This window comes from Leptopilina boulardi, unplaced genomic scaffold (assembly GCF_019393585.1).
Source record: "Leptopilina boulardi isolate dan_hultmark-lab unplaced genomic scaffold, ZJU_Lbou_2.1 LbouV2_123, whole genome shotgun sequence".
Classification (NCBI taxonomy): domain Eukaryota; kingdom Metazoa; phylum Arthropoda; class Insecta; order Hymenoptera; family Figitidae; genus Leptopilina; species Leptopilina boulardi.
Window position 1 is genome coordinate 361,204 of NW_026137667.1, and position 16,541 is coordinate 377,744.

General features: G+C 29.1%; 4 protein-coding genes across 11 annotated transcripts; 2 read left to right on the forward strand and 2 right to left on the reverse strand.

The window, feature by feature from the left end:
- Positions 1 to 54: 54 nt before the first annotated feature.
- On the reverse strand, positions 55 to 6,872 carry LOC127290996 (AP-1 complex subunit beta-1). Of its 4 annotated transcripts, none has more exons than XM_051319864.1 (12): positions 6,754 to 6,872; positions 5,839 to 5,951; positions 5,508 to 5,678; positions 3,663 to 3,689; positions 3,316 to 3,561; positions 2,970 to 3,230; positions 2,467 to 2,889; positions 1,714 to 2,398; positions 1,380 to 1,635; positions 876 to 1,227; positions 618 to 809; positions 55 to 529 (listed from the first exon to the last, which is right to left on the reverse strand). In XM_051319864.1, the coding sequence occupies exons 2-12, from the start codon at positions 5,944 to 5,946 to the stop codon at positions 455 to 457; spliced, it is 2,796 nt and encodes a 931-aa protein (XP_051175821.1). In that variant the 5' UTR covers positions 5,947 to 5,951; positions 6,754 to 6,872; the 3' UTR covers positions 55 to 454. The 4 variants fall into 4 exon arrangements, with proteins under 4 accessions (XP_051175821.1, XP_051175823.1, XP_051175822.1 ...); XM_051319866.1 differs by having other exon boundaries at positions 5,839 to 5,970; positions 6,754 to 6,834; XM_051319865.1 differs by lacking the exon at positions 6,754 to 6,872 and adding an exon at positions 6,605 to 6,627.
- A 169-nt stretch (positions 6,873 to 7,041) lies between these two features.
- On the forward strand, positions 7,042 to 16,512 carry LOC127290999 (galactokinase-like). 4 transcript variants are annotated; one of them, XM_051319871.1, is made up of 7 exons: positions 7,042 to 7,204; positions 13,892 to 14,224; positions 14,645 to 14,831; positions 14,961 to 15,109; positions 15,174 to 15,471; positions 15,654 to 15,975; positions 16,294 to 16,512. In XM_051319871.1, the coding sequence occupies exons 2-7, from the start codon at positions 14,063 to 14,065 to the stop codon at positions 16,358 to 16,360; spliced, it is 1,185 nt and encodes a 394-aa protein (XP_051175828.1). In that variant the 5' UTR covers positions 7,042 to 7,204; positions 13,892 to 14,062; the 3' UTR covers positions 16,361 to 16,512. The 4 variants fall into 4 exon arrangements, with proteins under 4 accessions (XP_051175828.1, XP_051175830.1, XP_051175829.1 ...); XM_051319873.1 differs by having other exon boundaries at positions 7,052 to 7,204; positions 14,055 to 14,224; XM_051319872.1 differs by having other exon boundaries at positions 7,057 to 7,204; positions 13,966 to 14,224.
- LOC127290997 (protein Hook homolog 3) lies at positions 7,306 to 10,691 on the forward strand. The gene is made up of 3 exons (XM_051319868.1): positions 7,306 to 7,519; positions 7,781 to 8,759; positions 8,845 to 10,691. The coding sequence occupies exons 2-3, from the start codon at positions 7,896 to 7,898 to the stop codon at positions 10,096 to 10,098; spliced, it is 2,118 nt and encodes a 705-aa protein (XP_051175825.1). The 5' UTR covers positions 7,306 to 7,519; positions 7,781 to 7,895; the 3' UTR covers positions 10,099 to 10,691.
- On the reverse strand, positions 11,144 to 13,199 carry LOC127291001 (dehydrodolichyl diphosphate synthase complex subunit Dhdds). 2 transcript variants are annotated; one of them, XM_051319875.1, is made up of 6 exons: positions 13,065 to 13,199; positions 12,410 to 12,640; positions 12,150 to 12,311; positions 11,773 to 11,921; positions 11,493 to 11,677; positions 11,144 to 11,419 (listed from the first exon to the last, which is right to left on the reverse strand). In XM_051319875.1, exons 2-6 carry the CDS (start codon positions 12,568 to 12,570, stop codon positions 11,183 to 11,185), a joined length of 894 nt encoding a protein of 297 aa, XP_051175832.1. In that variant the 5' UTR covers positions 12,571 to 12,640; positions 13,065 to 13,199; the 3' UTR covers positions 11,144 to 11,182. The 2 variants fall into 2 exon arrangements, with proteins under 2 accessions (XP_051175832.1, XP_051175834.1); XM_051319877.1 differs by lacking the exon at positions 13,065 to 13,199 and adding an exon at positions 12,791 to 12,907.
- Positions 16,513 to 16,541: the final 29 nt, after the last annotated feature.

The following is a 16,541-nucleotide window of genomic DNA, read 5'->3' on the forward strand; positions in this document are numbered from 1 at the left end:
TGATATTAAACTTTTTAAAGTACATAATTCAAAGGGAAAACATTTACGCTGGTCTGATTTTTTTTGTTTTTTAATAAAAAGAAACATTTTTATTTCTAAAAAGCAACAAATCGTGTGGATACAATTTTTTCTGTAATAATTAAATTATTTCCATTTGTACACATTTTCACTGTCCACAGGTCTTAAAATTGATAATCAATAGTAATCCAACGCGGTTTAATTCTTTATTTTTTTACGTGTATATGATTGAATATTTGAACCTTCTAAAAATTAGTAAAAATTTTTCAACAAATGAGTCTCACCTTTATTCGTGGTTTGTTTATCTCTGAATAAGAAAAGAGAGAGATTCTATATTGGTACAAGCACCAATACTATATAATGTTTCATAAATTTTTTTTCTTAAATTTATACAAGTTGAAAATATTAATGACAACTCGCGGAATGCTTTTGTAATTTAAGAGTGTAAGATTGCATTATATGCCTGGAATACGCCTGCACCAACTTCAACAGATCGTGTTTTAAGTGATAGCTGCAAAAAAAAAAAAGAATTAAATTAATTTACATAATTATTAAAACAAAATGTTATATTAGTTCTTTCATAACAAAAATCTACGTACTGTGACATCTGGATTTCCAGGTTGAATTTTCAACTCATTTAAAACCCAAACATTATTCGTTAATTTGAGTGATTGATAGAGCATATCTTGACCTTCGACGTTTCTTTTCGCAATCGTGAAAACATTACTTTGTTGCATTTTTTGCACAACTTGATCCGCAGACAGCATTACACCGGTCAAAGTATCTTGAATCTATAAGAAGAAAAAAAATCGTTATTAATGTAATAATATTTAATAAGAAAAAAATAGTAAAATTACCTCATTTTGTGCGGGAATATCTTTCCACGTCGACAGGAATACTCTCTTATCAAGTTGACCATCTTCGGTGAAATAAACATTCATAGGAACAAGACAAGCAAAATAAAATACATCGATATTATTTTTTATGGCAACTTGAAGATTATTGAGTGGCTCCATGCGTTGTATAGGACCAGCAGTTGATAAAGTGACACTAACTTCTATACTTGCACCTGGTGCCAATGGACTTGAAACTTGAAGAGGCGATGTTGGAGATAAGCCAAAACTGTTTTTATTCAATTGTATAGCAAAACCTCCCATAGGCTGCATTGCTTTATTTGTAAATGTCATATCCATGCTTATCTGTCCATTCCTAAAAAAAAAAAAAGATGAAATTAATCTTTGGAAAATTCTTGTAAATAAAATCCAGGGAATGATGAAATTCGGTTTAATGAAAATTCTACCGTTTGAAATTACCATTAGAATTTTGAATTATTAAATTTCGTGATAATTTTTTTTTCTTACTTTCTTGAAAATGTTCCCCAGATATCAAAGCCTTTGCCCTTCTCGGCTGGTAGCCAATTTACTTTTGGTGACACGTAAGATGTTGGTGCCGGTGTATAGCCAAATATATCACCCAAGAGTCCGGTTGTCGTTTGGGAAACAACAGGAGCCGCGGCACTTTCCGTCCCTCCTAAAATTACATCCAAACCACCGCCCAGGAGATCTAAACCTAATCCACCTTGTGATGATGGTGCAGCTGATGTTACTGTTGGTCCACCTTTAAAATTAAACGTTAAAATTTTTATGAATTTCTTTTTTTTATAATAACAATGTTTACTAATTCCGAAACACTTACTAATATCCATACTGAGTAAATCGCCAATCAAAGAATCCTGTGATGGAATAACTTGAGCCTGACTATGAGAAGTTCGTTGCACCGCGTCCTCATTGGAATTACTTCTTGCCGGAAGTGATTTTCGTGCACCAGCAGTTCGTCCCTCAACAAAAGCAGTCGGTGGTTTATGATAAACCGATGCCAAACTCGATATATGACAAATTAATTCATCCAAAAGTGTTGGTTCAAGAAGATCTGTTTCCTCCGATATAAGTGGCTTTTCAGCGAGAACAACTTCTTTCGCCGCTGCAGGATCAGTACTCAATAATCTCCAATAAATAAAACCACGATCACGTAAATCTGGATTATCAGAATCTTGTGTCGCCAAACTCAATACTTGTTGTACCAATTCTTGAGTATCTGTTGGTCGTTTCAAAAATAATTTAACAATCGCCGTAAGTAATTGTAATTGAACTTGAGTATTCTCATCATGAAAGCCTTCCAAAAAGCTTTCGAGTAATTCATCAGCATTATCAATTCTTTCGGCGTATTCACCGATAATCCAAATCATCGAAGCCCTCGCCTCTGGCTCATCAAGTGTATCAAGATTTTCACAAAGTGTTGAAATTATACTCTCGTATTTATTTGGATATTTTCTGAATATATCCTTAATCACGACAATCGCTTCCTGAACTACATAATTCACCTGTGACAAATAAATAATAATAAATTATAAAATTCAATAAATATGATAAAATTTTAATTAATTTTTACCTTGGTTTGGATCAGATCTAATAAAGTAGATACACATCTCTCAGCGGATGGTTCAACTTTAATTGCACATCGTCCAATTGCTCGGACAGCTTTTCTCACAAAATCAACATCAACCTCAGTTGCATATTCTTTCAATTCAGAGAGAACCTGTGCAATGTTTGCTTGCGATGCCAATCGTATCATAATGTCCAATTTTTCCAATTTCACATAAATCGGATCATTATATTTAACGAAAAACACTTTCATCTCGTGTTTCAAAATATCTGGTCTCTTTTGAACAATAAGATTGATGTTCCTCAGTGCGACATATTGAACTTCTGGCTCTGAACTGAGAAGAGTTACAAGTGGTGGAGCCAATTTTTTTGTAAGTGTTCCCACAAAGTCTGATTCAGATTGTAACATTTCCATCAGTTTCATCAATACCTGGATTGGGGAAAAAAATATATATTTCATTCACAATCAATAAAAAAATAATTTTTTTTTTTCTAAGAAATTATTATAACCTTGACAGCAGAAAGCACAACTGCAGCGTTTGCGTGTGCCAAACGTGGTGTAATTCTCTCGCAAATACTTTGTGCCTCACGATCATCTTTTGGAGAATAATTTGCTAATGAATCAAGTATAAAGACCTGACCCCATTCTGTGCATTCATTTAAAGCTGTCAATAGCTTATTTATTGTTTGTGCGTTCATTTCCACAAGTGGTTGACCACTGGGACTTGCTTCATTAATTTCCGACAGAGCAGCAACTGCATTCGCTACGACCTATATGATAAAAAAATGATTAAAACCTGCAATTAAAATTGCTTTTCATTTAAATAATTATCGACTTTCTATTATTTTCACATACCATTGGATTGCTATCGGAGAGAAGATCCTTGAGCTGATCGAGAAATCCTTGATCCTCAACAAGTGATGCTTTAATATCATAAAGTTTAGCGACACAAACGGCAGCTGTTTTGCGCACATATGGATCTTCGTCTTTCAGGCATTTTCTTAGCGGTTCACAAAGATATTCGGTGATTTTTTCAACACGTATACATCCCATTGTGCGAACGGCTAACGCTCGAATTAATGGATTTGGATCCTCGCAATCCTACGCAAAAATTGGTCACGCCAGGGATTCAAGTCTAGTCATAAGAATCTATCTAATTTAATCAAGAGGTTTTTTAACAAAATAGAAAAATAGAATGGTACCTTTGTCATCGGAGATGTCGTTAGCTCCTTTTGCGTGTCAGAACGAAAAATTTCAAATATTGGTCACCGTCACCATTATTATCAATTATTAGAGATATTAAAAATATTAAATCACTTCATACACAAGTGTTTTGAATTAGTTATTTTTTTTCAAAGAGCACGAGCCAACTTACGCAAAATCATTGACTAGAAAAATACTTTTTTTCACTCGAATCAATCTCACAACAGACACTGTGCATAATTTACAGAAAGTTTACATTTTTTTGGATTTCAAACTTGACTTGAAATTTTGAATCGATTTTGTGCATCTTAATGTATGACATATTTTTCCGGTGCGAGAGAAATAAAATGAAATTTTCGTGATAAGTGTTCGGTGAACAGAGATTACATGATTTTTGAGATTTAAAAAGAAGTTTTAAGTCAGCAAAAGGTGCTAATAATTTTGTGTAGGTTGGGGAGATATGTGTAGAAAATATTTGTATTAAATTCCAATGCAATTTAGTAATGTTACAATTTTACTTTTTTAAAAATTAAAAGTCATTTTAATTGCTTTGGAACTATTTTCAAAAAACAAATCATAATTTTTCATAATTATCAGTATAGAGATTAAATACAAACATTGATTATAAAATAAGAGCATCCTGAAAATTTGTTATCCGACTATATGCAAATAACTCAATCAAGTTTCATATTATTAAATTATAAAACAATGAAAAGAAGAAATGAATAAAAAATTATTGAATTATGATTAACATTAATATAGGAAAAATACGATGAGCCGCGGGTGCAATCATTCTTAAAAGCAATTGCAGCACGTTTTTATTCAAAAGTGAAAAATCAATCTTGATTGTATTAATGCATAAAGATAAGGTGCAATAGTATATAAATTATTATTTTTTTTAAATAATCCAATTTAAATATTTTTTAAAAAATTTTAACCCTACTAAAAAGTAGTTGGGAACGCGTGCTCAGAGTTTCTGTACTTTCAAAAAAATGTATTTACTGCAACAAATTATTAAACACAAAAAATAGTTATTTGAATTAAAAGCACTTTTTCTTTAAAAAAATAAAATCAATAATCGTGCTTTGTGACAAAAATATATAGACAAGTATTTTAAAGAATTCATGCTAATTTTTTGAAAGAAAAAAATCATATTATAAATAATACTTTTAAATAATTAATATCTTTATATCAAAGAAAATAAATTTTTTTCTTGAAACAGCAAAATGAAAACAAACATTATCGTTGAAAAAAAAGATACCGAATTAATACCGACAGAAAAATACGAAGAGTATAAGGTGCTGGAATTTGGAGTACGTGAAATGACACTAGTGCACAGACAATCACAAGCGACAATGACAAAAGATGATAATCAAATGAAAATAATGAATTCATAACGATTTTGTTCTCTGTACAAGAAGCGAATTTTTTTTCTTTTTTTAATTGCTTTCAACCAAATTCCAGTCTCGTGCCCTTTAAAAATAAGCAATTCAAACCTAACTCGTCAAAGCATTCCATCCTATTCTACAATGCAGACGGCTCTGTGCAAATTGACGATTTGCAAAGCGCAGCCTGCAAATTAATTTAGAGACAGACTGTAAAAATATTCTTTTATTTTTGAAAAACATTTCTGATAAAACATAAATATGGAAATTTAATTTACAATTTGCCTCTAATATGCAGACAGAGACTCTCAACATCGTCCAACTTATTTACACGTCATAATTTTAAAATCGCACATATTTTATATATATATATATATATATATATATATATATATTAAAAAGGTGAGTGTGCTTTAACACAAGGATGATGACAAAAGCAAGACTTCTAAGTCACGTTACCTTTACAAATGTGTTGACTGCCAATATAGCCATGTCTGGCTGACTTTTGGCATAATTCATCAAATATAAGTAGACCAATTTCTTCAATTCCAAGTTGTCAGTTTGCATACAGTTCACAACGTCAGGAAACAAGGCTGAGACATCCTTTCCAACAGTCATTGAAGCAATTACCTGAAAAAATGACAAATTTTTCAATACAATAAGCCATTCCCTGAAAAAAATTATTATTAACATTAGAGTAAAAAAATGTTACCCTAAAAAAATTATCCAATTAAAAAGGTTATTTTAGCAATCCCTGAAACGTTAAACATAGATAACAACAATCACATACCTTTTTAACAGCTTCTTTTTTCTTTTCTTTCTTATCATTGTTGAGTTCAGATTTGAGTTCAAATATTTCACCTTTTTTGGTGGTAGTGAAATATTTTGAATCCGTCATGGTGACTATCAGAAAAATAAAATACTAATGAATGTTTTAAAATTAGTAATTGAAATCAATAGCTAGAGGTTATTGTCAAGCATCAAATTTAATAAGAGTAGATATACAGGATGTTCGAGAAGTATCAAATCGGGTGAATATTTCAAAATGTAGGTATATAGATTTTTGAAAAATATCAATGTTAAATAAGGTCTCTATTGAAATTTTTGTGAAGTCAGTTCCTTAAAGCTTATAACTTTTTCAAATAAACTATATATTTCGATATATTTGACAGGTTCTATACTTTTTGAACACTCTGTATATTATGTAAAACCACTGATCAATGCTGGGATGCTTAAGCTATATATTAGATATATTCTACAATTACTGACAGTAATAATCAGTGGTATGTAATTTTAAAGTTAAAACATCCAAACACACAGTTCATAATGTGTATTTTATGAAAATGAACACCACTGATTTTATTTCTCAGAGTTACTGTCATTATCAGTAATTGCTGAAAACACCCATATTATAAATGTAATAAAATCGATTTATGTCGACACATAAATTTTGCAGATAAATAATTCACACACATATCGGAAAATAAATGTCTAGATAAAGAACGATTTAAGTTTATCAATAATAAAATAATAAACCAAGAAAAGTAATTTTTTACAAATTGGAGCCGATATGTGACACGCAGGACTAATAATAAAATAACAAGTAAAACACTAAAAAAATACTTGTGAAAACTACAACAACAAAAAAACGAATAGTAGTGTATCCAGTTGACAATAATTAAAACAGGTAATTTAAAAAAATCACCTTAGTTGCTGTACAATTGGAATAAGATGGAAAAAATGACAGCTAATGACAGAAAAATTCTTCTGCTTCTTCTTCTTTTTTAGTGGCTGCTTATAAAGGCCAATTCATATTCGGCAATGTACTAATTGCACATGCGTAGTAGAATATATGTCCGCCATCTTGGAATGTAGAGGGGGACCAAATTAGGGGATGTCACTTAAACTACTTCTTTCGATAATAGCGCTCCACTTTCGTGTTCATTTTCAGAAACAGTTTTTACATCAAGTCGCTAACACAAGAAATTTGCACAGTGATCACATTGCGCACGTTAAATGTTTTTTCTACGCACAATAGCGTATCCTTTTATGTTTTTATTAATAAAAATTCTGATAAGGTTATGAAAGCGAAAGTTATTAATTTGTGACATTAAAGAGATTGAGGAAGCAGAAGAAATCTATTCCCTTAAATACAGGTAATAATTTAATTACTAATAAGCGTAATGTTTACATTTTTTAAATTCCGAGTATTTATGTCAATAATTATTTTGAAACTTGTTATTGATACATCACTGATGTGAAAAGAAATTCTTGACATTTGTGCACATTTGTGTGACAGTTGGAAAAAAATGACGATATAATCGTCAAACAATAGTTTATTATTAAGCAATGACAATTGCTTAATGGAAATCGGTTATTTAACCGAGTTTATTTTATTTTCTTACAACGATAAGAAAATTGTGTAAAGTGAAAAAAAGAAAAAGTTTTTACATAAAGCTACGATCTGTTTTGTAAGTACAATTTATATATTTAAAACTGTAATTATATTTTTTATTAATGTAAATATTTCTCGTGTTTTTAATAATTTACCAATAATTATATTCACGGGGTATTGAAAAACAATTGTGTTTTTGTTTTTTTTATTATTTAAATTTAATGTTTTTTTCAGACTTATCCGTTTATTTTAGAAAATTAAGAAATACTTTACATAGGAAATCAAAAATAGTTTTGTAAATTTAATTTATTTAATTTAAATTCTTTCATTTTTTCAGAACATTTAACAATTTTTAACGCATTTAGTGTCAAGTATAAAATGTCAGAAAGAAAAGGTTATAAAAAACATTGATGTCTAATATTTAAAAATCAAGATACAAAAAAACGAGCAAAATGTGTGATCAACAATTAGGAAGTTTAATAAAATGGTTAGATACTTTCGATTTGGAAGTGGCTCACTCGATACCAGAGGAAATAAATGATGGAGTTGCTCTTGCCGAGGCTCTATCTCAAATTGCTCCAGAATGGTTTACTGCTGGTTGGCGAGCGAAAATTAAAACTGATGTTGGTACTAATTGGCGTTTAAAAGTTAGTAATCTCAAGAAAATCGTCGAAGCTGTCACTGAATATTATGTGGAATGTTTAAATCAACAACTCACTAGTTATGTGAAACCAGATGCGACAAAAATTGGCGAACAATGTGACATGAAAGAATTACGACGTCTTTTACAATTGATTCTCGGCTGTGCTGTTAATTGTAATCAGAAGCAACATTATATTACTCGAATTATGGGTTTAGAGGAAATTGTTCAACAAGTTATAATGCAAAGTATTCAAGAATTGGAGGAAAGTATGCATGGACCACGTTTAAGTCTCGGTGCAAGTTTAAATTTTGAAACATTCGACGTAGGCGATGGGACACAACAAAGATTATTGGCTGAACTTCAAATCGCTGTGGATTCAAGGGATCAACTAGCACAAAGATGTCACGAATTAGATCAACAGTTATCATTGTTACAAGAAGAAAAGGTGACATTGTGTACTGAAAACAAGAAAATGCAAGAAAGACTCGATGAACTTGAAAGTCCCGGAGAAATGGGTGCGAGTTTAAAATATTCTAGTTTACGAAAACAAGTCGAGGCTCTCAAAGACGAGATGTTTAAAATGGAAACGTCAAAAGACGATTACCGATTGAAAATGGAATTGTTGGAGAAAGAAGTCTTGGAATTTCAATCAAAGCAAGAAGATTTACAAAAGGTAATTTTTTCAATTTTATTTTCTGTTTACAATTTTTTTTTTTGTTTTAATTGTAATTAATATTAATAATATTGTTAATTAATAGGCGGCAGATGAAGCGAATCATTTAAAAGACGAAGTGGACGTGTTAAAAGAAACAGCAGATAAAGTATCGAAATATGAGCAAACAATCGAGTCGTACAAGAAAAAAATGGAGGATTTAAGTGATTTACGAAGACAAGTAAAAATTCTCGAAGAGAAAAATATGGAGAATCTTCAGTCAAAAATTGATTACGAAGAGGAAGTGAAACGAAATACAATGTTAAAGAATCATTTGGATATGTGTAAACAACAATTGGCAGAAGTACATCGAAAATTGGATGAACACAGTAATAAATCTGATAAATTGGAATTTGAGGTGAGAAAAATGGATGCTAAACTCAATACAGTTCAACGTGAACGTGACCGATTAATCCTGGAACGTGATGCACTCAAGGAAACTAATGAAGAATTAAGATGTACACAATTAAATGCAACGGAAAATCGTGGACATTTAAGTGGTAATGATACCATTTCAAATGCAGAGGGTGTTCCACTTGAATTTAAGGAGAAACTTTTACTTCTTCAACATGAGAATAAAATGCTTAAACTAAATCAAAAAGGTACAGAGGAAAAATTACCCACTGTTCAGGCATTGTTGGAAGATTCTGAGGAACGAGTGAATACACTTAGAAATCAGAATCGAAAGGCAAATCAACGATTAATTGAATTGGAAAATAAATTAGAAGAATTAACAGAATGTCAAGCTAGTGGAGAAATGAAAAATGACAATTCGCTTTGGCAGCAAAAAGTAAATCAATTGACGGAAGATTTAAGAAAAACTCTTGCTGAACGTGAGCGTTTGATATTGCAGATGGAGGAACGTGAAAGTGCTTCACAAACACAAAAACAAAAGGTGTTCACTCTTCAGGAAAGTTTGACGCACAAAGAAGAGGAACTTGCTGCATTGGAGGAGCGCTACAAAAAGTACATTGAAAAAGCAAAAAGTGTAATCAAGAGTTTGGATCCAAAACAGGGTAATTCTTCGCCTTCGGAAGTGACAATATTGAGAAATCAAGTCATGGAAAAACGAAAGATAATCGAGGAAATGGAACGTTCATCCAAAGAGAGCAAATTGCTCAAAGAAAACGAGGAGAAACTAATGTTATCAGCATTTTATCGTTTGAGTTTAGCCTGTCATCGGGAGGCTGTTGATCAACGTTTGGCAGCTCTTGGTCAAGGTCAAGGTCAGTCTTTCCTCGCGAGACAAAGGCAACCGTCTTCGAGGCGAGCTGGAAATTCAGCCTACAATTCTAAATAATTGAAAGTCTCTTTATGAAAATGACTTCAATTTTTCTCTGGATTCTTTTTTGTTAGATTAAAATTTTTGTTTTGATTATTGTAATCATGATCTTGCCTTTTTCTGAAAAATTAGGAATTTTACTAAGTAATAACTTCCGCACTTATTTTAACGATAAGTCTAAAAGTCTTTTTAAAGCGAAATTATTTTCGCTCAATTATTTTTAAAATATTTTTTTCAAATGTATATTTTATGATACATTGTTTAATTTTAATTTTACGATTAAGTTACCTATATAAATTGAAAAAAAAACGATTAACTTTTGAAATAGATATGTTAACTTTTTTTCTGTTTATTCATGTACAACGAAATTTTTTTAAACATGTTTTGTAATTGTTAATGAAACAAGATTAATCGACAATATTTGAAATTTTTAAAAACCATGACTCAAGTATTTAAAATATTAATAACTATACCTTATTATATTGACGGAATTTTATTTTTAATTAATAATAATTTTTAAAAAACATCTAATTAATGAATAATGTTAAGTAAAACGATTACCAATTACTTTAAGAAATTTATAAGTTGACAGTGAATTTTATAATATTATATGAGAGAATTTTTTCTATAGATTATTGCCTTCTGTGAATAACAAAACGAAAAATTTATAAATTATTAAATATTTTAGAAGATAAATAAAGATATATTTAATAGAAATTGTGTTATATTTAATGTTTATCAACATAAACGATTCTATTGAATTTTATTTTAATTAAGAAAATTAACGTTTAAATTTGATGAAAAATTTTGGATAATAATCAGAGACAGCAATTTTCAAATTTGAAAAAATTTATTTCAATACATCATTGAAAATATTTTTAAATTTCAGTTAATATATATATATATACATATAAATTACAATAAATTGTAATTAAAAATGTAAATGCTTTACATATTTACAAAGTTAATTGATAAAAACTAAAATAATAATTCACTCTCTGAATAAATAAAAAATTGCATACAATCATTTTTCACGAAATTGATAGTCTACAACCACATTGAGTGATTAAGGAAAAAAATATTTTATTCACTTATTTTAAATTTAATCACTACATTTAATTTTTAAACTTTCTTCCAGTAACATTTGATCATTCTGATCTAGTCTACAGAAATATGACATGATTCTACTATTTCGAATTGGAGGTTTTCCTTTTAATTGTCTAGATGTTAATTCCAAGTCATTTTTACATCTTTGATAATATAAAACACCAGCTAATAAATCATATACAGAAAATTCTGGCCACAATTTATCCGAGAAATAAATGCAAGAATTTGAAATCTAAAATCATTCAAAAAGTTTTTGAATTAGATAAAACACATGAGAAAAATTAAAAAAAATTCTATTCACTTACTTGCCACAATAGAAAATCACTAAATCTTATTTCTCCGGATGTGCGAATTAGTAGATCAGGTTCTGGGGAATGTCTGGTGTATAAACTGTTATTTATGATGTCTTCACTAATATCCTCTAACATTAATTCGGATCTATTTACACTTTTAACGATATTAGTCACTGAATTGGTAATTTCATCTGACGCTAGAATATGAAATGACAAATTAAAAACATTTAAATAAAGTAAAACAATAACATTTTTTTTAAATTTTATGTGTATATATGTAAAAAAAACTTACACGTGTATGCAAAAGCAATATTGAGAATAGCATTCTTATTATTTTTTGTAATAAGAACAGCATCTGCTATTTGTTTTTTTATTTCTTCTGGAATTAAATAGAGGTTTCCAATTACTCGTATACAAATTCCGTGTTCGTTTAATTTATCACTGTAAATTAGATTTGATTTATGAAAAAAAATTACTTAACAATTAATCACAAAAGTTCCTATTATTTCACTCTACCATGTGAGAAATTATGACTATACTTTTGTTTTTTAAAAATAAAAATCAACACCTTTAAATAAATGTAAATAGGACATAATTAATTCCAACGACATAATTAAGAACATAATAGTGAATAATTTCCGTAATTATTAATTAATTGTTATACATTACCTTTCATCAAGAAGACGCTGGAATTTTTGTCTGGCAAGTTCTAGAAGATCATCAACCTCCTGTTTAGTTCTTTTAAAATTTTCTATACTGAAGGCAAAAACTGTTACTTCAAAAATTCCAAGTTGGAAGCACCATTGTAATGTTTCTGACAATTTATCAAAGCTAAAATAAAAATGAAATTTTATTATTATTATGAAATAATAATTAGACAGTAACTTAATCGCAAAGATAAATGAAGAAGAAGAAAAGGTTTTTCATACCCTTTGGAATGTCCTTCAACTTTTCCCACATTATTCTTTCTAGCATAACGTCTATTTCCATCCATGATAAATGAAACATGCTTAGGTATATGGCCAGTTTTTACAATTCTAATAGCCAAACGTTGAATCCAATTTAACTTACTTTCTCGAATCCACGACATATTTTTTAATAGATAAACATTAATAAACGTTTCAATTCTCAAGATACTTTCTACTGCTTTGAAGAATATGCTGGAACAAAAGAGAACACATTAACGAATAAAATGCATGAAAATGATATATAAAAATTTCTATAAATTTTCACTATAAAGTGTTAAATATTAATAATGTTTTTATTTTAAAAAGATGATGAAATATTCTAAAGAATAAAATAGTTAATACATTTTGAAAAATACCGATGTTAATTTGTAAAATAATTTATTGAAATATATTACTACTATATTAATACTACAAGGAATATGAAAACAAAATTAATTACAATTATACATAGTATTGACACGTATTTATAACATAAAATTAGAGGTTAGAATTAGAATTTAACAGAGAATAAAAGAAATATTTTTATGTTTATAAAAATCACATTGATTCCATTGATGAAAATTAATTATTTATCTTAATTTAAATTTACTATTGTTTTAAATAATAAACAAATTACCTGTTTTTATCTTAAAATTTGTTGGTAAAGCAGACACTGTCCTATATCTGATCTGACTGACACAGGCCCGCAATCACATAATAGTTTGCGAGATCTCCGCTTGAAGGCCAGTGGCGCAATAATGAAATTGAATTAAAAGATATGAATTATTTAATAAAATAAAGATAAATTAGAGATAAATAATTGCAGGAAGATGACAAGAGAATGGATTGACTTAAAATAAATTATATAAAAGATATGAACAATTAATAAAAGTTAAGTTTTAAGAAAATAATAATATTATTAAACAAAAAAATTAATCTCTTCTTTCTCTCCTCTGTTCCTTGATTTGCCTGTTTAAAAATTTTTTAATTTAATTAATTTTTTTTAAATCGTTAATATAAATAATATAAAATTACAATTCATTATAATGAAAATGTAAAAAGCGCGCTATCTGAAGCTATCAGCCGCGCTCTCCCATAGACGTTAACGACAGTTATTCTATAATATATTATAGAATAACAATTACAATATAAACAATCAAAGATCACAATAATTATTCATTAAGAAGATTAATAACAAAAAAATAAAAACATAGACAATCAGAATCAGTAACATTTCACTGATTTTCAGTAAAAGTAATTGATTCTCCAGTGAAAACCACTGATTCAAATAGCTAGAATTTAGCCACAATTTAGCGACTGATTTGAGACCAGTGACTTTTTCACTGATTCATATTTAGAGAGTAAGAATTAAAAAAAATAAGTTTACATTATTATTATTATACAATTTCTCTGAAGAAACAGCTGAGTTTACATATTATTGTACATTTTTAATTTTTCATACAGATTTGTTATTACGCGCCTGAAGAACGATAAGACGTGTCGGTCTTGGCTATATAATGAATTAATCTTTCACTTAGACTTTCAGTTTAATTCACTGTGCGACGTAAAACTGAAATTTTAATTAAAAATAATTATTTTTACTTCATTTTATAATTATATAAAAAAGGACTATAAATGGCTTCTATTGTGCCAAGATTGAATGAAGTGCGCAAAAAAACATTGCAAAGTTTCGCTGAAGAATTTGGAGAGATTGCTAATATTTGTGTCTGCGCACCTGGACGAGTTAATTTAATCGGTGAACATACCGATTACAATGATGGATTTGTTTTACCGATGGTAAATTTTTATTTCATATCATTTATTATGTTAATTAGAGATAATGTTATACTTAGTTATACGACTTTGAAAAATTGATGAAAAAACCTGCAGAAAGTTTTTTTACACAAATATAATTGATGACATAATAATGAACATGATATAATTAAGTCCTTAGCATTTTACAATAATTTTAAAAATGTATATTTCTTTCTTCTTTTGCTTCTTATCATTATAACTAGGTATAGTTTTGTTAGATAAAATTTATCATTATCACTATGTCTTGTAAAAGTTATTATTGAGATGTATTTAATAACAATCTATAATGATAAAAAGTTTAAATTTTATTCATCGTTAAAACAAAATTCTTCTTCTTCTTCTTCTTTTATTTTATTCATTCGTCCTCATTACAATTTAAATAAATGAAATTTAATTTTTTAGGCTCTACCTATGGTCACCATAATTGCTGGGAAAACAACTGAAAATAGTGTTTGTAGAATAATTTCAATATGCAATGCAATTGGTGATAAAAATGAAGTTGAATTCGATATTAGTGACAGAGAAAACCTAAAACCAACTGATCCTAAATGGGCGAATTATATTAAAGGTTGCATTGCCCAATTTCCATGTAAGTGATTAGCAGTAGTACGGTAAAATATCCTAATACATAATTATATTGCGGGCGGGAATGATTTGATTTTTATATTTTTCGGAAGAGGCGTTACATACAATTATATAATTATAATTTAAATTTTAGATGACGGAATATTACCTGGTTTTAAAGCAGTTATTGTTTCAACCGTGCCAGTTGGAGCTGGACTGAGTAGTTCAGCCGCGTTAGAAGTTGCAACATATACTTTTCTAGAGGCTATGACTGGTTGTTTTACTCAGAAATTGGAAGATAAGGTGACAATATAATTTTAGATAATAAAATATTCTTTAAATATATGTTAATTGATAAATTGTGCAGGCTCTAGTATGTCAAAATGTAGAACACCACTTCACTGGAGTTCCTTGTGGAATAATGGACCAGTTTATATCAGTTATGGGAAAAGAAGGACATGCTCTTCTTTTGGACTGTAGAGACCTTTCGATAAAGCAGATACCAATAGAACATATTGAAGATAATGTCTTTTTAATAACAAATTCAAATACTCCTCATAAATTGAGTTCTAGTGCCTACTGCGAGCGAAGGGACAGTTGTTTCGAAGCTGCCAAGTTGTTGAACAAAAAAAGTCTTAGGGATGCTACTTTAGAAGATCTCAAAGGTATTTTTCACTCCGATTTTGATACACTTTTAAACAGTTGTGTAATTTACTAAATTGCATGTAACATTATTAAGCACCGTAACCAGAATCGTAATCGCAACCGCAACAATGAGTTAGACATTGTTTACACTGTTCTTTATATCAATTAATTTTAATCAATTCTTCATTTTTTCATTTTCCAGTACTAAAGTCTAAAAATTGTTCGGAAGTGATTATAAAGAGAGCCCGTCACGTTATTACTGAAATTCAGAGAACTTTGGAAGCCGCGGTTGCTTTACAAAATGGAGATTTACAAAAATTTGGAACCTTGATGAATGAAAGTCATGACTCCTTAAGAGATGATTATCAAGTGTCTTCTAAGGAACTTGATACATTGGTATCAAGTGCCAGAGAAGTTCAGGGAGTCGTTGGCAGTCGTTTAACTGGTGCAGGATTCGGAGGTTGCACTGTTACACTTTTGAGAAAAGACGCTGTCGACGAAGCAATTAAGCATATTAAGAAGAAGTTAGTAATTAAAAAGTTGATCAGTCATAAATAAATTCGCCATAGGAAGTATAAAATTAAATTTTATAAATTTGTTTAAAACTAATTTATCAATATTTTATCCTTACAGTGTAAGGTTACTGCAATCTTACTTAATTATGTCCAATTTCAATCAGTATTTGTTTACAGCCAATTATATTAATGATTAATGCCGCAGTCCTAATAATAGAAAATATATATTTGCATCTCGTTTATACTTGAAATATAAAATTGATTAGGAATTATTCATTATCTAACTTAATCATTCTACAATAATACTGATATTTAAATATGTTGTAGGTACAAAGATGCAACATTCTATATTTCAAAACCATCGGCAGGTGCCAGACAATTAGAAGCCAAGTAAAGAAATAATACATAAGTGGAAAAAATATTTTATTCAATTGGACAATAAACAAAGTGCTAAAACACTGTAGGACAAAAATATAAAGATAAATAATGAGTTTTGTAATCAAAGTAATTTTTATTTACATTAAAATTTCTTAAACATACAAAGAATCATTTTTGCAATTTTTTATAGATCATTA